Source organism: Triturus cristatus, chromosome 12 (genome assembly GCF_964204655.1).
Source record: "Triturus cristatus chromosome 12, aTriCri1.1, whole genome shotgun sequence".
Taxonomy (NCBI): Eukaryota; Metazoa; Chordata; class Amphibia; order Caudata; family Salamandridae; genus Triturus; species Triturus cristatus.
In genome coordinates, this window is record NC_140595.1 from 791,989,042 (window position 1) to 792,015,351 (window position 26,310).

The window sequence follows — 26,310 nt, forward strand, 5'->3', positions numbered from 1 at the left end:
AGTGTCCTCAGTGTAAAGTACAGAGAAGCCTAGCTGAGCTCAAACTTTTTATTAGGATAGGTCTATTTTTAGGAGTCTCTTAATCGCCTGTGAACTCGTAATGATTGTATGATGCGTAATGTGCAAGCTATTTTAAGAACAATCATGAAGGCCATAACTGAATAAGTATTATATTAACAGAAAATAAATTGGCTCTGTGACTTTACTAGTGAAGTTATGCTGCCAGATTACAGAGAAAAAAAGGCCAAGATCAACCTGCTCTGCTCTCAGCGGCATGTGTACAGTGTCCCAACTAGTCTACAGTACTAGTTATGCATTGTGTATGTCCAGGTTAGTGATTACGATAGGAAGCGAGAGGAAAGTTCACCTAGTGGAGCTCGGAGTGGGCTTCTTGATGGTCATTTCGTCGATTCGCGCCTCGTAAATGCGATTGATGGTGCTGTTTCCCAGCTCACACATTAACTGTGACAAGAAGAGAGGAAAAGAATGATAAGCAAGGCAAGAAAGGAAGGGTAAGACGAGAAAGAGGTAGAAGGCAACCAGGAGGCAAATCCAGAGTTAGAGCTGTTGGTTACCCTCTGTTCTGGCATGTGAAACCGTGCTTGTGTTTGCTGTGTGACTCTTTCAATTTTACCCAAACTCCTGCTCAGAGGAGTCTTTCACTACTACACAATCTTTGTTGAGGTAGCCTCTGAGTTACTATCTATGTGACTATTACTTACATGTTGTGTTTGGCCTGATTGTAGCATGCCACTGCATCAGTGTTTTATACATTTTGTAAAAATATATTTTGGCCATCAGTACCATATACAAAAACATGACATTTGTAACATCTGTTGCTCAATTAACTATGACAACTGGTGGCACCTGTTCATCAAGGGGTCACCGATTCATGCAGCAACTGTGCTCAGCCCTGCTTAGCTAACCCGCTCCCCCAGTGAGGTCCTTGAAGTGCTAACCCAGTTTCACTGTGTCAACTGACTCAGATATCCAAGTCTTTCATTCAAGCATTGACCAGAACAGATTTCTTACTTAGCGGACTACAGATTTCATGGAAATCATCTATTGAGCCACTAATCTGTCCTAGTCCCTGCTGAGCTAACCAGATTATCCTGTGCAGTCTTCCATCCTAGCACTTGCTGTGTCAAACCTGCCTAGCTAACCTGGTTATCCGGTAAAGGCTCCTATCCAAGAAGTGGGCATAAGATACCCTGCTTATATTGTTTGGTTATAACTGCGAGGTCATCCATGCATGCACCAAATGAGTGTCCTTGCTAAGCCAAACGCCATATCCCCTCCCACAAAGAAACGCCACACAGACCAGTCATAGTGGCAAATATTTTTGTCTAAGAAAACCATGCAAAGATTATAATAAAACAATGGAAATGTGTGCAATGTGACCACTCCTGTAGGGATCCCTGTGCCTCCCTACACTAGAAGTAAAACATAAGGCCGCTCCTGTAGGGACCCATGCGCCTCTCTACGCTAGACGTAAACCATAAGACCCCTCCTGTAGGGTACCATGCACCTCACTACGATAGAAGTAAAACATAAGGCCGCTCCTGTAGGGTACCATGCGCCTCTCTACGCTAGACGTAAACCATAAGGCTGCTCCTGTGGGGTCTCATGCAAACTTCCTATGCTAGAAGTAAAACATAAGGCCAATCCTGTAGGGTCTCCTGCGCCTCACTACGCTAGAAGTAAAACATAAGGTCGCTCCTGTAGTGTCCTTAGAGCCTCCCTACGTTAGAAGTAAAACATAACACCGCTCCTGTAGGGTCCCCTGCACCTCCCTATGCTAGACGTAAACCATAAGGCTGCTCCTGTGGGGTCTCATGCAAACTTCCTATGCTAGAAGTAAAACATATGGATTCAAGGTAGCCTGGCTGAAGACGGCTGAAATGCTTGAAATGGCTTGGCAGTTCGGGCTGGACTGTTCCCATGAGGCACAGGGTCAGACTGATTTGCATATGGCCATGTCTGAACTGGGGTGGCAGAGTGGGCTAAAGAACGGTGATGGATTAAACCCAGATCAGTTGACTGGGGGTGAGTGCTTGCAATGTTCAACACTCCGTCCATCATTTCCTTTGGTTTTGCAGAAGTAAAACAGAGGGCCGCTCCTGTAGAGTACCATGCGCCTCTCTACGCTAGACGTAAACCATAAGGCTGCTCCTGTGGGGTCTCCTGCAAACTTCCTATGCTAGAAGTAAAACATAAGGACGCTCCTGTAGGGTATCATGCGCCTCTCTATGCTAGACGTAAATCATAAGGCGCTCCTGTGGGGTCTCCTGCAAACTTCCTATACTAGAAGTAAAACATAAGGCCGCTCCTGTAGGGTCTCCTACGCCTCACTACGCTAGAAGTAAAACACAAGGTCGCTCCTGTAGTGTCCCTAGCGCCTCCCTATGTTAGAAGTAAAACATAACACCGCTCCTGTAGGGTCCCCTGCACCTCCGTACGCTAGAAGTAAAACATAAGACCACTCGTAGGGTCCCCTGCGTAACCCTACACTAGACGTAAAACAAAGCCGCTCCTGTCCCCTGCGTCTCTCTACACTAGAATTAAAACCTAAGGCCACTCCTGTATGGTCCCCTGTGCCTCCCTATGCTAGAAGTAAAACATAAGGTCACTCCTGTAGGGCCCCCCTTTACCTCCCTACGCTCAAAATAAATCATAAGACCAGTCCTGTCCCCTGCACCCCCCTACGCTAGAATTAAAACCTAAGGCCACTCCTGTAGGGTCCCCTGCACCTCCCTATTCTTGAAGATAAATATAAGGTCACTCCTGTAGGGTCCCCTGCACTTTCCTATGCTAGAAGGAAAACATAAGGCCATTGCTGTTGGGTCCCCTGCGCCTATCCATGCTAGAAGTAAATCATAAGACCACTCCTGTCCCCTGCACCTCCCTACGCTAGAATTAAAACATAAGGCACCCCAGTTGGGTCCCCTGTGGCCCGCTACACTAGAAGTACAACATAAGACCCCCTCCTGTAGGGTCCCCTGCTGCCCCGTACACTACAAGTAAAACATAAGGCCACTCCTGTAGGGCCCCCTTCGCCTCCATACGCTAGAATTAAATCTTAAGGCCACTCCTGGTCCCCTGTGCCTCCCTATGCTAGCAGTAACACATATGGTCACTCCTGTAGGGCCCATTCACCTCCTATGCTTGAAGTAAATCATAAGAAGACTCCTGTGGGTTCCCTGTACCTCCGTACCCTAGAAATAAAACATAAGAACACTCCTGTAGGGTCTCCTGCACCTCCCTATACTAGAAGTAAAACATAAGGCCCCTCCTGTCTCCTGCGCCTCCCTACGCAAGAAGTAAGACATATGGCCACTCCTGTAGGGTCCACTGCTCCTCCCTACGCTCAAAGTAAAACATAAGGCCACTCCTGTTGGGTCCCCTAAAACCTTCCTATGCTAAAAGTAAAACATAAGGCCACTCCTGTCTCCTGCGCCTCTCTATGCTAGAAGTAAAACATAAGCCCACTCTTGTAGGGTCCCCTGAGCCTCCGTTCATTAGAAGTAAGACATAATCCCACTCCTGTAGGGTCCCCTGCGCCTCCCTACCCTAGAAGTAAAATATAAGGCCACTCCTGTAGTGTCCCCTGCACCTCCCTATGCTCAAAGTAAAACATAAGACCCCCTCCTGTAAGGTCCCCTGTGCCACCGTATGCTGAAAGTAAAACATAAGACCACTCATGTAGGGTCCCCTATGCCTCCCTACCCTAGAAGTAAAACCCAAGACCACTCCTGTGGAGTCCCCTGTTCCTCCCTATGCTACAAGTAAAACATAAAAGAATTGATCAACACCCGGTGATAACAAATCCGAACAAACAAAGCCATGTTTTAATTGTGGCCACTGCAATAACATCATTAAGGGGCCCTTGATATGCATTCAAAGCACAGCAAAGAAAATAAATACCAATGTTAATGATGCATGTGACAACATTCTGTGCCAATTTACTGACAAAACATAAAAGCAGGAAAAGGACGCAAAGTTTAAACCCAGTAGTGGCAAAAGCATCGGTGGAAATTGCCCTAACATCATGCAATTAGGATTTCAAGCATTAAAAACCGATTCTCCCAAAAGATCTTGGCAGAGACAGAGCCAAACACTTCTCCCACTGGGAAATCTTGTGGATCAATCGTTTAGACACCATGCAGCCATAAGGCATCAATGGGAGCTAGGGACTGAACTGTTTCCTTAAATTTATACTCCTTTGCATGAGTAACAGCAAGTTTACCACCAGAAAGAAAATTCATGAGCATACACTTTACCACCCACGATCACCAGGTAGGACATTCGATGGCTGATGAAAAAATGCAATTCTGCCTTGAAACAATAACATTCGTTTGCCACCCACCTCTTCCTCAACATGATGAATCCTAACTCCCTTTAATCCACTATTCCCTCCTTGGAGTCCACCTTGCTCCACACCTTACCTTTATCAGCTCTGGCTCCCAAGAATCCAGGGTCAAAGACCGGACTTTAGAAAAGTGCACCCCCAAACTCCTGCAAAAGAAAGAGATGGGTGTAAGAGGGATGCCGCGTGAAGTGGGGAACACCAGATTCTAAGTACAGAAAGAGGCCTAATAAGCAACCTCAAAAGGTGGACGCAGACAATGTGTAACCAACACTCATGACCCTCTCACAGAAACCTGCCCTTTGAGGAAAGTGACAACGAGGACAGGTGCTCAGTTAAGGACCTAGAGGGACTCGCAGAAGAAAAAGGATACTCACCTGTGTCAATAGTTTTGTAACTTATAGAGTTTCACCCAGCCATTTCACGGTGGGGTCAGTCTAACTTCTTGTTTAGAGGAGCAAAGGTAATACATAACTAGCAGCTGCAGTTTGCCACCATTCCTCAGCAAGCTATGGATTTGCATGAATAAATCCAGTGCCTCGACCTACCCCCAGAAGCTGTAAGGCCTTCTGCATAATGAAGATGTGCTGTGCACCAGTAGACAATGGCCAAAAAGGTGACATGTTTATCTTGATTAAATTACCTCTAGATACAGAAAAACAAGGAAAACTATGGTAAGTATTAAGGGTTGGGATTTAAAGAAAATGGAAACACTCTTTGTGGACTCTCAATTAAAAAGAAGTTTTAAAAAGAAAAAAAGTATAATGAATTATAAAAGGAAAAATTATAAAAAGGGCAGAAGGTAAAGCAGTGAGGTATAAAGGGAAGGATGTAAAGCCTGTCCTCGATTTCTACAACTCAAGATGGGTCAAAAAAGCATTTTACAGTACAGTTTTGAAGGTTTCATTCACAAAAATAACCATGTATGTTCTTCGCCACAGAGGAAGCTCTCCTGCGCCTTCTGCTCTGTTGAGCTTCATACGAAAATAGGACACAAGTTTTTGGATAAACTGCCCCCTTCAAAGACAGGCTACAATCACCTAAGGTTTGCCATCGGTCAAGTCGAAGCAAAGACGCAAACTTCAATCAAAAGTGCCTTGGGCTAGGGCAGCATAGCCCATTTGAAGTGCCAGGCTGTGCCAATGAAGGAACGGGAAATGGGCTTGATTCAAGTACTGGGAGCACAACCAGCTGAACTGCGATTCAGCGGGTGATGTAGCACTATGAAAGAATCACACAAGCAAGGGTGTCGTAAAACAATCTCACACGACATGTCAGCAATATACTGCTCTTACCGACAGCGGTTGAGAACAAATGTCAAGATGGGATCTAATGCGGTTCCCAACCATCAGTAGATTTAGCAGTTAATCGACCACAAGTACGATGGAAATCAGTGTCCGAACATGCACAGGTGGAGTTGACACCAGGGATCGAAGCTAAACGTCTGGCCAAACGCTCGCATTGTTCTTACGCTTCTTTGCACAGTTTGGGCCGGGGCATGATTTCCTGTACTCTATATGCAATCTCAGTGTGTGTGATCACAGGTCCTTTCTTGGCCACAGTCTAGTTTTGGAATCAGTGGCGTAGCTAGACCTACTGCCACCCGGGGCGGACCCTAAGTTTGCCGCCCAGTGAAGGTAAGAGCGGGGGAAGCCGACGGATAACTTGCTCTGGGGCGGGTCTGGCGGCCGTAGGCCGGTGGGTGACTTGTTCTTGGGGGTGTGGGGATGGTGGTAGTCGACCGACACAACTTGCTCACCTCTGCTGCCTCCAAAAACAGTGCCACCAGGGGCAGACCACCCCCACACCCCCCCCAGCTAGGGCACTGTTTGGAGGCTTTTCAGCCAACCAATTATCTATGCAAGAAATGGACATGAGCGACGATGACTAATCTGCCTTCAGATTATGAGATGGACAGAGCAACGCCACTGTGGGATGCTGCTTTTTAGCATCTGTCAGACTAACTAAGATGGATAACCATGCTAAAAAGGATGGCTTCTATTGAGGAGTTGTGTGTGTGTGTTTGGGGACACAGAAAATTTAGGAGCCATTTAAAATCAGACTCAGCCCACCATCATCGAATCTGAACTAGTGGAACTTCGTTGGGGCACAGCCCGGCCCAGTTGAAAGCTTAAGTCTTTTAAGCAGTGCCCAAATGTAGCACCATCAGAGAAAACGTCCTATGGGTCCCCGTGCACTTGATGCAAATGTTGACGCTGGCCTCACCTGTGGATCACGAACACACGATTCAGAGGGTGATTCTGGTCTCACCTGTGAATCCCAAATACTCGATGCAGAAGGGGATTCTGGCCTCACCTGTGGATCCCTAAACACTCGATGCAGAGGGTGATGCTAGTCTCGCCTATGGATCCCTGTGCACTCAAAGCAGAGGGTGATTCTGATCTCACCTAATGATCCCTGTGCACTCGATGCAGAGGGTGATTCTGGCCTCACCTGTGGATCCCTGAACACTCGATGCAGAGGGTGATGCTAGTCTCGCCTATTGATCCCTGTGCACTCAAAGCAGAGGGTGATTCTGGCCTCACCTGTGGATCCCTGAACACTCGATGCAGAAGGTGATGCTGATCTCACCTAATGATCCCTGTGCACTCGATGCAGAGGGTGATTCTGGCCTCACCTGTGGATCCCTGAACACTCGATGCAGAGGGTGATGCGGATTTCACCTAATGATCCCTGTGCACTCGATGCAGAGGGTGATGCTGATCTTACCTATGGATCCCTGTGCACCCGAAGCAGATCTCACCTATGGATCCCTGTGCACTCAATGCAGAGGGTGATGCTGGCCTCACCTGTGGATCCCTGAACACTCGATGCAGAGGGTGATGCCCAGGTTGATACTGGCCCATTCTGGCGCTGGCTCCTTGCAGTCGCAGCACTGGGCATTTCCATGGATTCGCTGGATCTGGTCAAGGGCCCTCTTGTCCATGTTTTCTCTCGGTGATCCAGAGTCCATGGTTGCTGCTGACATGGAAGAGTGTCTCTCTAACCTCTGAAAGACAGCAGCAGATTGCTCAACAATAACCCAGCATGGGCTGTGCCCTCGAATTCTGTAATTCTTCAGCTACATTGAGGTCCATGACCCCTAATCCTGACCGACAGCATCTCAATATCCCGCTGTTGGGACTCGCTTGTACTGTTACCAGTGAATTGCTATAAAACCCTCCATCACCGGTGTTCCAACTCCACTTGTGCTATTATGAGAGCACCCCTAAATCTGGACTACCCCCACTAGGCAAAACCCACCCATACCATTACAGGTGCATGTCAACACCTTATTAAGCGTTTTCCAGTCACATCCCGATTCTTCGACGGTCGGAGAATCGGGATGTGACTGGAAAACGCTTAATAAGGTGTTTAATCAATAATATGTTGACATTAGACTGAGCATCTACTTTTGATGTCGTTTGACAATATAACTCAGGAATTGAATTGAAGGAACAGTACAGATTCTCATTATGAATCTTTGTCAATCACCATTCAAATGGATCTTAATACTTTAAACTTCAACTACTGGTTTTTAGCTTTAGTCAGACCCTCTACGACCAATCTGAATATCTTCTGATCTCTGGATAGTTCCATTATCAAGTGGGATACACTATTTATTCGTCATTTTTCAATTTTTGAACTCCAAAGCCTGCATTTAATTTGCTGTCACTTTGAGCCCTGAAGAAGTTCCGTTAAGAAATTGTATCTTTAAGGAACGAAACGCGTTGGCTGTGGTTGTGTATCTATCTATCTGAAATAAAAATTAAACAAAGAAAAATAGAAAACACTTTTGGACTTCTTTTCTATGTTCAGTGCACCTCCATTTAATGTAAATTGTTTGTCAGAATTTCCCCTCTGAGGCATCACTAGGTGAATGGTGCTGGAGATTTTGTGCACTAACAGCCAGATAAGGCAGCAGCATATTGGAAGTGAAGTGCTACCATTTTGAGTCCGTCACCTTTGTTAGTTTTGATATTGATACTTCCTTTAAACATTTCATCACACCCCTACTAGTACAACCCCACTCGTACCATTACCAGAGCGCCTCAGTCGGAAGCTGGACCATCCCCTGCTGGCACAACCACACTTGCTGCATTACCAGAGCACCTCCTTTGGAACCTGGATCTCGCTTTGCTACAGGAAGCCCATGCCATTACAAGTATACCGCTATTAAAACTGCACCTTCCTGCTTCCCTACGCTACATACATTACCAACTCACCTCCATCAAACCCTGCACCACTGCCTCTCCCTTCCAACATAGGACAAACACATGAATCTTTCAAAGCACCTCAACCCATGCACAAAGCGCTATGTGATATTCAATTGCTGAGTTGAGCTTGCAGAATCCTCTGGTGCACCAATGCTTACGTCTACAAAGGTATGTGCCCACAACTCAATCCGGATCTGTGATCACCCCCATTTCAAGAACAGGCACCTATACATTGCAATATATCTGGCCTACCACAACCTATGATTTTCCAGTAAAAAGGTCTACACAAGAATCGCATACTTGGCCTACGTCACTGCCTGCTTTTCCAGCACTAGGACTGGTCCAATCTCCAGAAGGCTGTGCTGTTGAACCTTGATGAAGTCATGCAGAGCACTGTGCTGGGCTGTACACAGACTCCACACTAAGCTCTGCTGATAAACATCAAATCGTAGAGCTCACCATGTTTGTGCTGTCCTCCCGGCTCTCCGAGAACGCAGTGGCGATGCTGTTCTGAACGGCAGAGATCCAGGCCTGGTGATACTTCCCAGAATCAGCCTGCAGCAGGCAACTCCTGTCAGGGAAAGGGTCAGGGGATCCGTAAGATATCAACAGGAGGAAAGACTCCAACAACCAAACATGATGCAGCCCAACACAATAAAAAGAACCAAAACACAACTCCAGGCTTCACAAACTAAACCCAGTGGAGCTCAAAATCACCCAGTTATATAAAAGTCTCTGGGACCCAACTAAACAAATCTTATTTCCACAGCCCAATACAAATGGCTAAATTGCATAGATTGAACACCATCACAAATCAAAGCTCCACATCACGTTAACCACAGACACACACAAAATCAACACTCAATGCTGCTAAAACTCAAACACATCAACACCTAAAGCCTAATGGGCCTTTGGACACATACAAACCTCACATTTTTAGAAAACAATATGTTCAGGATAATCACATCTAATTATCAATTCCTTACACTACTCACCTGGATACGGCTCAATGCTTTACAAACGTCTATATAACAGAAATCAACCCAATAAAACACAAGTATCTACTTGCCCATCTCACATGGATTACACAACTCAAACATTCACAACCAGTCTTAAATAGAAGGTAGAAATCAAACCTTCATATCCTCACCATAAACTACCACAAAACGAAGGCACCCAGTCATCAACAGTTACTCTCAGATGCCAGCATTCACAATCCAGCCGCATACAACTATAGAACTCAAAGCTCCAAAATAAACTCAACATGCAAGTATGGGACAGGCCACCACTGACCATATAGGTTTACGGAACACAAACTTTAACAAAGTAAAAGAAAACACCACACAATACAACACAAACTGGCAAAATCCAATTCAACACATACAATGTACCCTCTCCCAACATTTGTTCTAAAATACAACTGAGCCCCCCACATTTACAGTTCTACACAACAGAATTGGACAGTTGCAATAAAGAGCATGACAATGGCAGTCCTGCCATATGTGCTGTAGGCAGCACTGATCAACCTCTGTGTTTCACCCATGAAGGCAGCAGACTCTTGAAAGGAGGAATCCCAGAGAACTCACTTTGATGGAGAGACAACCTCGAAGCAGAATCGACGTTCACAGTCGTGGCAAGGTTTGACGGTGCAAAGCCGGAGATCCTCCACCACCACAGTCAAGCTATCCTGTGGAGGAACAGAGGCAGCTGTGTCAAAGGTGAGGCAACTCCCCCAGAATAATCAAGAGCAGGGTGATTTGGGTGGGGTTGCAGATGCCTGTAGTGGCAAAGCAAGCCAGTCATCATGGAAGCTAGAAATTTAGCTTTTGAGCCAAAACCATTCACCGTGAGAATCTACAACAGATTCAAGCATTATGGGAACAGCAATACTGTGGCAATTTGAAAGCAGAGTCAATTACCTTCTGGACTCAATGTCTCATCATGATTGAGAAAGGAACACAAGGTGGAGAAATACTAGGAAATGTTGGTTGAGGGCATGTATCTGGGCACAACCAACACCAATGTGAGAAGTACAACAATTTGTTGAGCTCGTCTCTATTTCTAAAATAAGAAAGAAGGCAAAAGAGAAGACCACAGAAGCAGAGAGTAGGGTTTGGATAGCGATCTGCACCATCTCAGCTGGGCCCAGCCGCTACGTTGACACTCTTTACTCACCTTAAGCTTCTTCTGGTACACCAACTGATTGTTCTGGATGGAAAACCACCGCCTGCAAAAGTCAACATCACTCCATTATCACCATGGAAGAGGGGGAGGTCGCTCTTCACGTTCTGCCATTTAATGATACATTTTAACAAATAAAGAGCTGAAAGCTTGAGAAACCAAGGAATTTGTTGGCAAAGAAGTCCTTCGTCAAACAGCGAGGGAACAGTGTCGAGGGAAAGCAGAGACACTGCAAGAGAGGCTGATCGTCAGATCAATGACGGGGTAGAGACATCTGAATGGACGCAAAGTTAAGCCGGCAAACGATGAGCTCGGTAGTGCAGTAAAGGCAGAGAGGAAGGTAGCAAGGACACACACGTTTGACAGAGAAGTTGATGTCCAAAAGAGGAATAGGCAGCAGAGACTTATAAATTGATGCAGAAACTAACAAGGGAGAGAGGAGGATGATAGAAGAAGGCACAATGACACTGACCAGAACTAGAGTACGAGACAGAGGGAAGACAACAATACAGGAAAACATACAAACAACTGCTCAGAAAGATGCGGGGACAAGAATATGGCGGTGAAGACTGGGACAGACTTGAAGAAGAAAAGAAACTGATAGCATTCAGTTATTATAAATCATATACTCAAAATGAAAACCGTTGTTGAATGTCTTCACTTGTTATTGTTTTTTATTGGAAAACTAGGGAGGAATAGAAGTGGGGGATATAAAAAGCTTTTCCTAACACACTGCGCTGAGTAAATAAAGGTGAAAGAAAGGCGTGCAAATGCAGTACAACAGGAACCATCTGTGATTTTGTGCAACATTCTGAAATTACGTGAGACATAGGGGGGCTGAAGTGGCTGAAAGGAAACCTCCCCCAATTAAAAAAAAAAAAAAGAATACAGGAGGAATTAACCCACAGAAACATAAGAAGGGGCAACATCAAATTTGTAAAAATCAATGTTTACCATTTAATGTGTTGCAATTGCTATAACAAATGGTTTTTAAATCCCATAGAATCAAAGTTAAGGCAGATGGGAACAAAGGCAAAATATGAACAAGTTATGGTTTTTAAAAGCACATGATCGCTCATGGTGCTCACGTCTTTTCACCTGCTCCATGTCTTGAAGGCGTTGCTGGCTCTTTTAAAGAGATATCCTTCCATTACGATGCCACTGGGCGCGTCTGCTCTGAACTCGAACATGGCATCATCGTGGGACAAGTCCTGGATAAGACAGAGGACAATGCATAAGCAATGGTCTTATAAAATGCCCAACACATGTACAGGCCATTCTATAATAACACTGTGGCCAGATGACAAAAGAAACTCCTACCCAATATCTCCTTGTAGAACGCTTAGCGTGTCCCTCACTTGCTGCTTCTGGCTTCTCACGTAAACTACACAGACACTTTATGGGTTGACAATCGCAGATCAGCTCAAAAAAGGCACTTCCAATATCTTGTCTACCACACATCAACCGCATTAACCAAAAAAAGAGTTTGTAGGCCGCACTACAGTGGTGCACTATTTCCAAAGATTACAGCCATTTGAAGAAGGATGCACATGAAGGCAATTACAGCATAATCAGTGTCCATATAACCAATCAGTGCGTCTGTGTAATAAGTGTTATTCGTATGGCTGTACATGTGTTATTTGTATAATGAAAACCTAGCCAAAATGCAGCGGAGCTCTGTAGGGTCAAAGGCGAAGATACAGCCAACCAGTGAATGGAAAGGTAGCTGGACTCTGGCATCAGAATCAGACTCCTCCTGAATCGTGATGTAATGTTCTTTGAAGAGGTGAGGCTGCAGCGCTTTCCCAAACTGGACCACGGTTGGGGTGATCCTCATGGATACGGGGAAGTTATTCAGATCCTGGGTGTACAGATGAACAAGTCCAACTTTCTCTTCTTTCAAAGGTTCTCGTCCTGAGGGCTTTGTAAATGATGGAGCTGGTTTTGTGGATGGTGTGGGATGGTCAGGAGAATCACTGGAGTTCCATCAGGACGTCCGTGATATGGTCATCTTTCTCCAGGGCCTGGATGAGATGTGCTACAGCATGGAGGATGTCCTAAAAGAGGAGCCTGCGTGGAGTCTGGAATGCCATGGGAAAGTGTTGCCAAAAACCAAAAACCAAATGTGAGAGTGCAAGGGTTACGGCAGCAGTTCTGAAGTTGCATTCTGGGACCAATGGTCTCACTTTCCTTCGTGGAGAGAGCTGGTAGCAAATACTTTTTTGGGGGGGCATTGCATTACTTGAAGGTGGATGGGTGGCTAGGGTGAATGCAACTGAACTGGCATGCTGTGAAATTTGGGGTAGGAATCCATCCAAGTTTGCCAGGTTTAGACTAGCTGTTGCTTGTTGTTCCTCACAAATAACAGGAATTCGGTTTTGGAGGGGTTGATCTTTAGGTAAGTGTTCGTCATCCAGGTCTGGAGGAGGGGTGGGCATTTTCTGAGGCATTGGATGTCTGGATCAGGGAAGGCTTTCTCCTAGAGTTGTGTATCATCAACAGATGGGTGAATTCCGATGCGGTTGTTGATGATTAGAGAACTCCATGTGGAGGTTGAAGATGACAGGAGACAAGATGAAACTCTGGTGGACTCGGCAGGTGATAGGGATGCTTCTGGGACCCGGAGGCATCCACATGAATGAACTGATGTCAGCTGTATAGGTAGGAGGAGAAGAGGTTCAAGACATTGCCCGTGAATCCCAGAAGAGATTTCACACTGTGGATGAGGGAGGAGTGGTTGACTGTACTTAAGGCAGGTGAGAGGTCCATCAATGTCAGAAGGCAAGGGTCATCTAGAATTTGCAAGGCAGCATCTCCATCCAACACAATGTAAAGCAAGATGGGAGTTGTGGAGGAGATGGTTGGCGTTGATGTGATCTTGGAGTAAAGAACAGACCACTTTTTCAATTATCTTGCTGATGAAGGATAGGTTATTGGCGAGCTCATGGCGGTCTACTGAGGGTCCTTCAGGAGTAAGAGGATCTGACCTGTCTGGATAGATTCTGAGAAATTCCTTGAGTGAGCGAGGAATTGACAACAGGGAGAAGGGGTGAAAGAGCTTCTACGGAGAGGGATTTGATGAAGGAGGGTAAGACATCATCTTCATTTGAGGGAGCTTTGTAGAAGTTGGGTGTGTCGGTGATATATCTGAGAGAGAGGGCTTTGAAGGATGACCACTTTGAGGAGGAATGGGTGTCAGGGGAGAAGCAGGCTTGGTCTTGGCAATTTGTAGTCAGGTTTTCTTTATTTTTTTCACTGAAGATATGGTGGATGGCTTTGCTCTTGCCTGTCGAGTGGGACAGGAGCAGTCCGTACCCTGGGTGCTATAGTCCCAGGGATAAGAATGTCTGGGATGTGGGAGGATATGAGTGCGAGCCATGTTTCTGTGAAAATAATGCATCAAGCTTACGATGGAGGATGAGGGTGGTGATGTCAAGAGCCTGGACTTATGCTGAATGTGCAGTAATTAGCTGGAGTTGGAATCTGTGTTTGGTAGTTTGAGGGCGTGTAGTGGTTTGTAGAATGTGTGTGCGTTGTGAGGACATGGGGTGTTTGTGGGATGTAGGTCTGGGTGTGATTGTTGGGATGGGCCATGTGTGGGGTGTTGTGCTAGACAAATATCAGTGTGATCTTACCAATCTTGTATCCGTGAACACTCCCACACATGCTACATAAGCACATGTCACCAACACTAAAAGATGTGTTGGTCAGCGGGACCTGGCCACAAAACCAATACAAATACCCACATATACCCACACCACCACAAAATGTCAGTGTCCCTATTCTACAGTCTATGTACAATCAGCATGAACATGTATTTTACGTATCCCTATTTTATCTTACTTCCTTACTTTGAGGAAATATGAATTTTGTGATCAGTTATGTCCCCTATCGTAGACCCCAACGGCTCCATGTACATGCTATAAGTACATGTATGTTCCCTCCTGCTCCAGTTTTGAAGACGCAAATATATGTGCGTCCACCGTCAACATGTCCTCTTTCAGATCCACCATGAATGGGTCAGATATTCCATTCCTAAGTATGAAAGGCCACCGACTTTATGTGGTTCACTTTCCACATTTTACAGATTCAGGCGAGTAGGCCCGAATTCTGTCATCAAGCCTTTTCCTGCCTTCTCTCTCTGAAAGCTCCAGTCTGAGCCTGCATCTGTGACCATGAACTTTGTCTTACTCCCTGCGCGGCTAACGGTGCCTGATCCAGCCCGTCGCCTGCCAAAAACTGTATTTCACCTTCAAGATTATCTTCTCCGCCCCTCATCCGATGCATTCCTGTCTAGTAGTTTAGGTAAACATTCCTCCAGCTACCGTGCAAAGGGGCCAGGCCTCGCTGTCCTCATGCAAGTAATTCATGGCCCTGTTACCATGGAATATTCCTACCCCCTCGCATCTAGTGTAGACACTTAGACGCTTGTACACGCACTAACAGTCAGTATAGTCAGTATAGAATAAGATTCTATCCTAAGAGACCTCTCTTTTTGGATAACACAGTTCTTTAAACATAGGATATTAGATATGATTTGGGATTAGGTTGACATAACCCCAGACTTCTGTCTCCACATGTAGAGCTAAATGTCAAGTCATTTCTCCCTCTAGTTGCACGTCAATCACACGTCATGCGGCTGCGCACGCATCTCTGCCAAATATTTCTGCTGACATTGCCGGATTCTCTTATGGATCCACCCACTTATGACATCATGTATAAAGACGTTTTCTAGTTACGCCTATTCTAGTTACGCATGCATATTATATTTTGTCTTATCAGTTGATACGCCTACTACATCTGTTTCACTGTAATGCCTTTTCTATAAAAATGATTACCTGTCAATAATATATGCCCTTCCTTCCTGAACTTTCGTGGTGATGGAATAGAACGCCAACAATTCGAATTGTGTTCCTTTGTATAGGAATAAAGCCTTTTTTAAACCTCTAATACCACGGATTCTGCCTCTCATTTTACTGAGTTATTCTTAATAGACTTTACCGCATAAAAAATAGTACCGGTAACGAAATATTTACCACATAAATTGGCGCCCGAATAGGGACACTTTCTCATCTCACGCGCCGGCGGTGCGTTGCAGGCCCGGTCTCCTGCCACAGCTGAACGGACAAAAACGCGTATCTGCAGGATTTCCTGTATCTCCCTCCGGCCAAGCGGGGACGACTGAGGCTGCGATCAACACCCAGACGAGGCGGTGAGAAGTGCGAAGTATCCCGACCAGAGCCTAGCTGAGAGAGCAAGATCCGAGGTATACAGAGACCCGCCAGGTTCCGAAGTTCCGAGTCCAGTCCGGTCCGGTCTAGTCCAGTTTCGATTCCGTTCCGAGGCCTTCCGTTCCGAGCTACCCGGTGAGTACCATTACCGGGGAGGCATTTAACGTGCACATAGTCTGTGCCGGTCAAGACGGGTTTGGGTACACAAATCCGGTCTGCACTGTTTTAGCAGTGTATCTGTACTGTTTAGCAGTATATATAGTATGTTTTGCATATAAATAAGTATTATCTAGTGTCAGTATTATGTCCGTAACTAGTTTTCTATTAGTCATCATTGTTCGTAAAATTGTTAAGTGTTAAATGTTTTGAAATACGTTCTATATACTGTTGTGTGAATGACTGTTCATTATTGTGTTTTTATAAAGTGTGTTCTAGTAATAAGGTCTAAAAAATGCCACTCTTTTCGAAACTAAGACAGATCAAAACTAGAAAAGGTGTACTCGAAGAAGCCGTTCCCATCCCACCTAGGGACACTCCAGGGTACTTCATGTATCATAAGCATGGCCTAGATGCCGTACTATTTCTTGATTTATGGGTGGACTACACCAAAGAATTACCAGAAAATCAGAGATGGCCCGCAACGGGGACCTGGGATGCAGATTGCATCATGAGAGTAGAAGAAGAATTATGGAAAAAGAAAGCCAGACAGTCACAGAAAGATGCCATTGAATTATGGCGTAAAGAATCATATAGACGTACAGAAAAAGCACTCAGACAGGAAGATAAGGGTAAGGAGAATTCAAATAAAGTTCGAGAAAATCTATTACTTGAGGAAGGTACCCGAGTAAAATCAGAACAAATAGACAGACAAAGAAACGCCCTTATGAATGGTATGTATCCACTTCTGGCCGAAGGGTTACCTAAGGCTACTCCGGAAATACCAAAAGACTTGCCACCTCCATTGTTTCCGATAAAAGCACATCCCAAGGGGCATCCTAGAACCGCAACGAAATATTTACCACAACTTCTATCTTAATTTAGTCTCCCTCCCGCTAGATGGTTCTAAGCTCCAAAGCTTTCCCATTTGTGCAGCTTGTCTAAGACTCCTTGGAACTTCTTTTTTTCTCTCCATATTCCTCGAAATGTATTCTGCAAGTGGTTACGATAACCAGGCATGGTGGAGTGGGTGATGGTGGGTCATGTGCTCTATGGTGGTATACTCTTGCAGATTGTCGAGCCACAGGAGGTGATTTCTGGGACCCCTTTGTAAATGTACTCCATGGTGTGAGCCCTCCCAATGTCACAGAGTACGGTGTTCCATGAATCCTGGGCAAAGGAGTATGTTCTCAATCGTGATGTGCAGCGGAGGGCATCAGGTTGCATGGAAGAATGTTATGTTAGTATGAGGATGGAGCTGTCAGAACAAATGTGCCCTGCATGGGTTTTGGAAGGTGTGCCCCCTCCAAACATGTGCATTTTCTGGATGGCCCTGTGTGCTTTGTTCCAGTGAGCTTGACAGTCATGCAAAGTACACAGGAGATGTTACCCGTGTTTGAATTCTTTGTTCCAATCCGAGTTTCACGCTTGTATTGGGGGGGGCACCAGAAATGTATCACCATTTTGAACAAGTGGCTAAGGGCTTCTCAAACCAAGTTCTGTGGTGACCGACGGTGGTAGCAGCGTGAGACTAGTCAGGTCTGAGGCCTTTTTACTTGTACCCCTGTAGGGAGACAGCCAACTGGCTCTCTTGAATGACCGGTCATTTCACTGCCCATAAGTAGGGTCGTCTGCCTTCATTATGTCTGAGACGTGTATGAAGGATTCCATCATGTATGTGGGATGTGTGGTTCACGAGTTGATGGCTGAATAGTGGGGGCCATAGGACCTCATGCATCTGTGCTGCACAAAAAGATGATTCCCCTAGCGTAAAGGTGGAGATGTGCACCCCATGCACCCCAGGCTGCAAGAGCAATGTCACTGCTCCCCTCCTGAAACTTGCTGCACCTGAAGGATTGGAGTCTCCATGGAGGTCTCTGCCGGGCACCGGCGTGCCTTGGCAACAAGGGAATAATGAGCCGGCTGTGAATACACATCACACCTAAACCAGCTGGAACTGACCTGACTAAGGCCTCTGGGAAGAGTCTGTCCAGAAACAGCAGGATACACCTCCAGGCACCACATTTAAAATCAGAATGAAAAAGGCAGCAAGCGCCACCGAAACAGATCCACCTCTCTGGTCCAATGCATCAACTAAAGTTTCAACAAGCAAAGTTTGCACAGAACTCAGCTCATCTATTCCTTAAATACCGCCACCACCAACAAGATCCCACCCACAAACCAGAGTGCTTCTGGGTGATAGAGTGTCCGATCCCCAGTGTCCTGTTGGGGAGACGTCGATGATACTCTTGTCCAGGGAGTAGCTAAAGGCCCAACTGCCCCCTTTATTTGTGTTTGCGGACAACGGGATACCCCCAATGCTTCCCATGTAGGATACACTACAAACATACATGTGACCAACCAGGCAATCTAAGCCTAGTATCAACATGTGACCTATCATCACACTCTTCTTCTGCATCAACGATATGCTTAAACGCATCACAAGTCCGCAGAGACATGACCAGAGCACCTCTCTGGCCCTCACCACCCCCAATGCTTCCAACATATGTCACACTAGAAACAGACACTCTCCCAGCCATTCATATCAGGCTAGGTTGTCACATGGCCAACAAGGACCAACAGCACTTGGAGCCAACCACTGGTATGAGCATCCCCCTAGAAACCATGGCGTACAATACACCAAGCCAGCCGCCACCCCGGCCCTCCACTCCAAAGGTGCCACAGACAGCCCAGCCTGCTCACCTTCTGCTTGATCACAATGTGCCTCTGCTCCATGTCCCTCTTCTCACGCGCAGTCTCCAAGACCATCTGATGGAGCTGAAGAAAACACACAGGGTGCAAACAACATAGGTTATGATGACAAGAGGACACAGCGGGGTCAAAGCTCAATGTCAGGACACAGCAAGGAGGAACATTGTGCGAGTCCTCCAACAGAGAGAGGTCCACAGGAATTATATGAGAAAATAGGACCACATTATGTGGTATGGTTCATTGAAACATGTCCAGAATAGCAGATTACATGGCATGTTATCCAATTAAAGGAAAATTATGCAGTATAGTCTGTTGCATTACTTCTTAGCTATGGAGACGTTTTAGCATTCATAGGTATTGAGTAAACAAATATCTAAACATTTTATAAATTTAGCATTTTTCAAGAAAGAAACTCCACACAATAAAACAGATACTATAAAAAATATTTGTAAAGTTACTGATTAGGGCTTGATTGGAATCCCTGAGCACAATTTTAACAGCGACTTTTCTACCACTCAGAGTAATGCAGTTCGAGTAGAACACACACACCATGGACGCAGCAGAACACAAGCCACTGCTTCTTCAACATGTTTCGGCACAATGTTTTGAAATCTGTCTTCAGGAACTCAGTGTTGGGTTTATTCTGTTTTCACAGTGTGAGGCTTCTAGGAGTGCACTTTAAAACAAGGGAGTCTCTGGTCAGGGGAAATCCAAAACAAAGATGAAAAAGATGGGGGCTGTCTCACTCAACTACCTGTCAAACTTTGGGGAAAGGGGGTAACTCTTCCAGAGAACAATGGAGAAGGAAAAGGATAAGGGAACTCCAGAAGCTTCAAAGGGCCTGCTTTATTCTCTTGTGCCCACCCAAATGTCTGACCCACTACAAAAGAATTCTGGAATATCCTGGAGAAGCTCTGCAATGTACTGGAATAGCCTGGAGAAGCCCTGCAATTTACTGGCATATCCCGGAGAAACCTTGCAATTTACTGGAATATCCCAGAGAAGTCCTGCAATTTACTGGAATATCCTGAAGAAGCCCTGCAATTTACTGGAATATCCTGAAGAAACCCTGCAATTCACTGGAATATCCTGAAGAAACCCTGCAATTCACTGGAATATCCTGAAGAAACCCTGCAATTCACTGGAATATCCTGAAGAAGTCCTGCAATTAACTGGGATATCCTGAAGAAACCCTGCAATTCACTGGAATATCCTGAAGAAACCCTGCAATTCACTGGAATATACTGAAGAAGCCCTGCAATTAACTGGGATATCCTGAAGAAACCCTGCAATTTACTGGAATATCCTGAAGAAACCCTGCAATTTACTGGAATATCCTGAAGAAGCCCTGCAATTTACTGGAATATCCCGGAGAAGCCCTGCAATTTACTGGGATATCCTGGACAAGCCCTGCAATTTACATAACTGTCTGGAAAAGCAAAATGGATTCCAGTAAGGCTACATCTGCAAGCATCATGCACACTCCACATGCCCCCTCCATGCACCTGTCATCCATAGCCCACTTGGATCTGGGAAGCGCAGAAGACTGCAGACTAATTTAAAAAGTGCAGGAAAGGCCGGTAAGTGTCTCTTCCTAGCGTTGACACGTAAAAAGGTCTGTCCTGCCACCACTGACCGTCCCTTCAGCCTGGGGAGCAGACGGTGGTGATGTTCGATAAGGAAGGTGTAAATAGCGTGCCCATGAAGGCCTCAAAGCCTGGCTCTTGGCTGCAATATATGCAACAAAAAGCCTTCGGCACCATGCATGACTGTCTTGTGCGCTGAGGCTGGGCTCAAAAATCTACACATCTTTCTACAATGAACTTGAGGCGACAGCATGTGATCTCCAGAGCCATGCATGGGACCTTTCTCCATCGCAAAGCCAAGGAGGCGGTGTGCAGCCAAGGAATGAAAGGACTTCTTTCTCCCCTGGTCACCACCACAAATGGCCTCAAACAAGAACTCCCTTGGAGGACTCTTTGTCCTGCTTTGTATGTACAACTTATTTGAGCCAATCAACAACTCATAGATACTAAGGAAGTAATATCTAGAAGATCAATCAATGACTGATAGGGCTTAACAGACCAATTACTCCATTGTACTGATTAATGGTCCATGGTATCATCACGTGGCTGTAAGGAGACAGCATAGAACACAATTAAAAAGTGTAAATTGCTGACTCATGTAGTCTGGAAAGGCGAATCGTGGACTAGTACATCTTCACTGGCCAATGACTGAGCAGCACGATCAATAGGGACTGTGACCAACCACGGACTGGTGTGTTTAATGACCAATCTGTGGGTGGTAAGGTTTGCCATAACCAGTCATTAGTTGGTAGAGATTTCCAGTGGCCTATCATTAAGTGGTGTGGCCGACAGAGATCAATCAATCACCAAATGGATGTTATCTACAAAGTCAGATCACCGACTGTTAGACAAAGGGGGACTACATACTTTGTGTGGGAGTCTGAAATAACCAACCAGTGTGAGCAGTCAATGAGTAGTAATGTCAGCTACCATCGCTCATTGGAGTAGACTTCCAGCCCTGCCAAGTAGCACACATCAGGCGTTAGACTAACGCATTTCAGTGAGGTGATCCGCATCACAGCACTGAAATTCAATATCACACATTATAATAGCGCCGCCTCAGCTGGCACCTGGAGGGGTGCTATAGTTATGCACTATACAAGCTGCAGTGGCAGCGCGCACTGGGCACTGCTCCCGGTCGGCTTGAGGGCCCTGGTTGAGCTCAGGCTGCACAGTGCTTCAATGTAACACATGGCCATGTCTGAACTGGGGTGGCGGAGTGAGCTAAAGAATGATGATGGATTAAACCCAGATCAGTTGACTGGGGGGTGAGTGCTTGCAATGTTCAACACTCCGTCCATCATCCCCTTTGGTTTTGCTTTGTTTGACCCAAGTTGGCAGGGTATGCCCAGACATGGGTCCCTTGCTCTCTTTGCCACTGGATTCAAGCTAGCCTGGCTGATGACGGCTGATTTGCCAGAAACCGGTCCCAGGATGCTTGTTTCCAGACCAGGAATACATGGCTTGGCAGTTCGGGCTGGACTGTTCCCATGAGGCACAGGGTCAGACTGATTTGCATATGGCCATGTCTGAACTGGGGTGGCGGAGAGAGCTAATGAATGATGATGGATTAAACCCAGATCAGTTGACTGGGGGTGAGTGCTTGCAATGTTCAACACTCCGTCGATCATCCCCTTTGGTTTTGCTTCAATGTAACACTATGCACCCGCTGCCGGCACAGATTTATCACCACATCAGGACGATCGGAGTCAGTGCCCACTGGCACACACTAATAGGCGGGTCCTTCTGCCCCTGCTGTCTCTTGCAGTGTGAACGGGCAGGCGACGGCAGTTTTCATAAAGTTTTGGGCCCGACCCCACCGGCTCGCTGTCTAGTAAACCACCTACTGGCACATGCGGTTAGCAATCATGAGGATACACGGGCGCGGTTCAGCACACACTTGGCTTCTTTTACTTTCTAGGCAATTGGGTGGTACGCCTTGGGTGGTGCGCCACACTTGATAGTTCAGGCCGCGGCTGGTCAAGGCTTTTGTCCTCCACCCTGCCAATCTGCGCGAGTCACATTAGTTGAGTGGGGCTCTGTACAGGGCGCAGCACGGCAGGATATCCATGCCCATGATGCCGCCACTTAATAATTCCTGCAAAAAGAACAATTTATGGACAGAATGAAGAACAATGTCATACATTCACCCCAGTACAGAGATCTGGGCCTAAATCCATCGTTCTTTTGCCCACTAAGCCACCCCAGTTTGGACCCAGCCATATGCAAATCAGCCTTGACCCTGTGCCTCGTGGGAACAGTCCAGCCCGAACTGCCAGGCCAGGTCCTCCCTGGACCAGAAACAAGCATCCTAGGACCGGTTTCGGGGTTTCACCCCTCTTCAGCCAGGATAGCTTGATTCTAGTGGCATGGAGAGCACGGGACCTACGTCTGGGCATACCCGTACCACTCGGGTGACATATGCACACAAAAAAACACAATGGATGGACAGAATGCAGAACAATGTCAAACATTTACCCCTGTACAGAGAGCTGGGCCTAAGTCCATTGTTTTTTTGCTCACCATGCCTTTCCAGTCCAGCCATATGCAAATCAATCTTGACCCTGTGCCTCATGGGACAGTCCAGCCCAAACTGCCAAGCCAGGTCCTCCCTGGACTGGAAACAAGCATCCTAGGACCGGTTTAGAGGTTTCACCCCTCATCAGCCAGGATAGCTTGAATCCAGTAGCATAGAGAGCATTTGAAATCACAGACTGCGATTGAGACCACGTCGCGCACGCCAATCGCGCCCATCCAGTTTTCCACCTCCAGACCACCCAGCTACCTCCCCACAGTCCCCTCCACCAGAACAGGAATCTGCGTCAGCAGGGTGCATGGAGCGCCTGGCGGGTCAGCGGACACCAGAGGCGGAAGTTCAGAGAAAAACAGGAAGCAGACAAGTGAGAGTTCAGCAGAAAAGCTTCAGTGCCTAAACTTACTCACACTTTCCAAGGCAGCAGCTACCCTGGTCCCACCCACCTGCCCCTAGCCGAGCTCGCTGTGTGTGGACTGGAAAAGAGGAATCTCGACGTATCTCCGGTTTACAGGGGGTGACCAGGGGTCTCCGTGTCACAAAGACAGCTCGTTTCCCGTCCAAGCTTTCCTTTCACAGACCTCTGGTGTCGGGCTCTAATGGGTTCACTTGAATTTAAACAAGACTACAAGCAGGGCCACTGGATTTATGCGACTCTGCATCCAAGGCTTTTTATTTTATTTTTTGCATAATAACGGTTTGCCGCATCTGCCACATAATTCATCATCTGCTACATAATCTGCAAATTTCAACAAAAAGATAGTTTCTAGCTCAAACGGATCAAAAGTTACTAAAAATGAGCCGACATGTTTCCGTGCAGTGGTAGGTCCCTCTCAAAGGTAAACTGGTCAAATTTCAGTTGCCTATTTCTGCATTTTGTTCTTAAACTGGTAGTAATGAGGTGAAACATTTGCCCAGACAGTATTACCACGCGTAAAAACTTACAAAATAATGAATACGGTCAAAAAAATGAGCCGCATTATGTAGCAGAATTTGCCTTTCTTGTCGCCTAATTTAGTGCTCCCCTGCCGCATAATTCAAGTGGCAATGAGCGGTCCTCAGAATGCACTAATATGGCAACTGAGGACTGGACACAGGTGGCCTCGTGACACGCAGTCACGCGGCTTTCCAGAACATGTTTCCACTCAAACATCCAACAGACCACATGGGACCGCACATTCCGCATCGCAGCACAGATGTGCCTTGGCTCTCAACACCGCCAACCCCTAAGAAACACTGCACACAACTACTGCACTGAACACAACTCCTACGATAAACCCAGCACTGCACATGTACGCCACAAATGAGGCTTGGAGTGTGACGAGCATTGCCGCATAAAACACTAGACACAAAGAAACCAGCAGAAAACAGCAGAAACAGCATCTTACGCACACCTAACACAGCGCAGTGACATCATATCGGCAGCGTGTGCTGCATTCACAACACCAGCAGCTACCAGGCCGTGCCACCCAGCAGAAACACGACAGAGCAGCAACCCCGCAGCTACCAGGCCATGCCACCCAGAAACACAACAGAGCATTAACCCTCCAAGCTGGAGAACCCGAGAGGAAACATTTCACACACACCCAGAGCCTCCCAGACCCAGCACCGCACAGAAAGGCCACATCACAGCCCACCAGGCAACGTTTCTGAGCGGACACGACCAACAAGCCCTCACAGAACATGCCGCACACACACACCTAATACATTTAAAGGGAGCAAGTAATGCACACGCCATCCTCATTACCAAACCCCCTTCACTCCCTCCACCCCAAAGCCCCCCCACACCAAATCATGCATGTAAAGCTCACTGAAGAAATAACAGCCCGCCAACCGGGGGGGACCCGAGCACAGTACTCGAAACACGTCCCCGCGAGCTGAGTCCGGCCGGCGGACCGGGGTGGAAACCTCACTGTCCTGGCAGACTGGGGGTACAGCAGTGGCAGGGACGTAGCATCCGAGAAGCGCTGCTACTCTCCCAGGTAAAACAGCCCCACTCAAAGCGCTATGCACTGCTCCCCGGCTGGGTATCACCGGTACTCCAAACTCAAAGTCTAGTACCCCAGCTGAGGAGCAGTGCTGATACTGTCCCATTCTGCGAAGAGGAGCTCCGAGTCCAGGTACTGCCAGTGCCGGACTGGGAAGCAAAAGGGGCTCTGGTAAAAAAATAATATATATATCGCATTAGATCTCTGTATACATGTATCCTTCTGTCTGTCTGTCCCTTCATCTCCTGAAGCCCACTCTGGGCCACCTCCAGTGAACCCCAGGGAAGTGGACTAGTGACTGACACCAGGAGCAGTCCTGGGCCTTCACAAACCGGCCTCCTGTGACCTCCCCCAGGGAAATGCCCGGTGGAATCGGTGGCCAGTCCGGCCCTCGGTACTGCCCAGTTCAAAGCAAAGTAGCGCCGATGTGATGGGGCGGCCGTGTACCGAGCAAAGCACAGAGGTACTGATTCAGGTGAATTCATAGCACGGGAGTCCTGTTGAGAAGAACCAGTACTGTCCAAGTCAGCGCATGGAAGTCCCGATGAGAAGAATCGTTACATTCCCATTAAGAGCGCTGCTGAGAAATACCGGCACTGTCCTATTCAGAGCATGGGAGCCCTACTGAGAAGAACCGGTACTGTCCTATTCAAAGGTCTGCTGAGAAAAACCGACACTGTCCCATTCAGATCATGGGTGACGTAATGAAAAAACCCAGTAATGTCCCATTCAGGACATGGGAGCCTGGCTGACAAGAACCGGTACTGTCCTATTCAAAGCACAGAAGCCTGCCGAGAAGAACCGGTACTGTCCTATTGAAAGCATTGAAGCCTGCTCAGAACATGTACTGCCGAGAAGAACCGGTACTGTCCCATTCAAAGCACAGAAGCCTGCCGAGAAGAACTGGTACTTTCCTATTGAAAGCATTGAAGCCTGCCGAGAAGAACCGGTACTGTCCCATTCAAAGCACATAAACCTGCTGAGGAGAACCGGTACTGTCCCATTCAGAGTACAGAAGCCTGCTGAGAACAGGTACTGCCGAGAAGAACCGGTACTGTCCCATTCAGAGCACATAAACCTGCTGAGAACCGGTACTGTCCCATTCAAAGCACAGAAGCCTGCTGAGAAGAACCGGTACTGTCCCATTCAAAGCACAGAATCCTGAGAAGAACTGGTACTGTCCCATTCAGAGCACATAAACCTGCTGAGGAGAACCGGTACTGTCCCATTCAAAGCACAGAAGCCTGCTGAGAACAGGTACTGCCGAGAAGAACCGGTACTGTCCCATTCAAAGCACAGAAGCCTGACCAGAAGAACCGGTACTGTCCCATTCAAAGCAC

At 46.8% G+C, this 26,310-nt stretch overlaps 1 protein-coding gene across 1 annotated transcript in view; it reads right to left on the reverse strand.

Annotated features, from left to right (window-relative positions):
• The window catches only part of ACAP1 (ArfGAP with coiled-coil, ankyrin repeat and PH domains 1), a 240,526-nt gene that overhangs the window by 32,537 nt on the left and 181,679 nt on the right, over positions 1-26,310 (reverse strand). Inside the window, exons 9-16 of the mRNA XM_085637553.1 lie at positions 18,855-18,929; positions 11,863-11,975; positions 10,759-10,810; positions 10,170-10,270; positions 9,043-9,154; positions 7,177-7,376; positions 4,446-4,515; positions 368-462 (exon numbers count right to left, since the gene is read on the reverse strand). Coding sequence (XP_085493679.1) covers positions 368-462; positions 4,446-4,515; positions 7,177-7,376; positions 9,043-9,154; positions 10,170-10,270; positions 10,759-10,810; positions 11,863-11,975; positions 18,855-18,929 — 818 coding nt within the window. The remainder of the gene's footprint in view (positions 1-367; positions 463-4,445; positions 4,516-7,176; positions 7,377-9,042; positions 9,155-10,169; positions 10,271-10,758; positions 10,811-11,862; positions 11,976-18,854; positions 18,930-26,310) is intronic.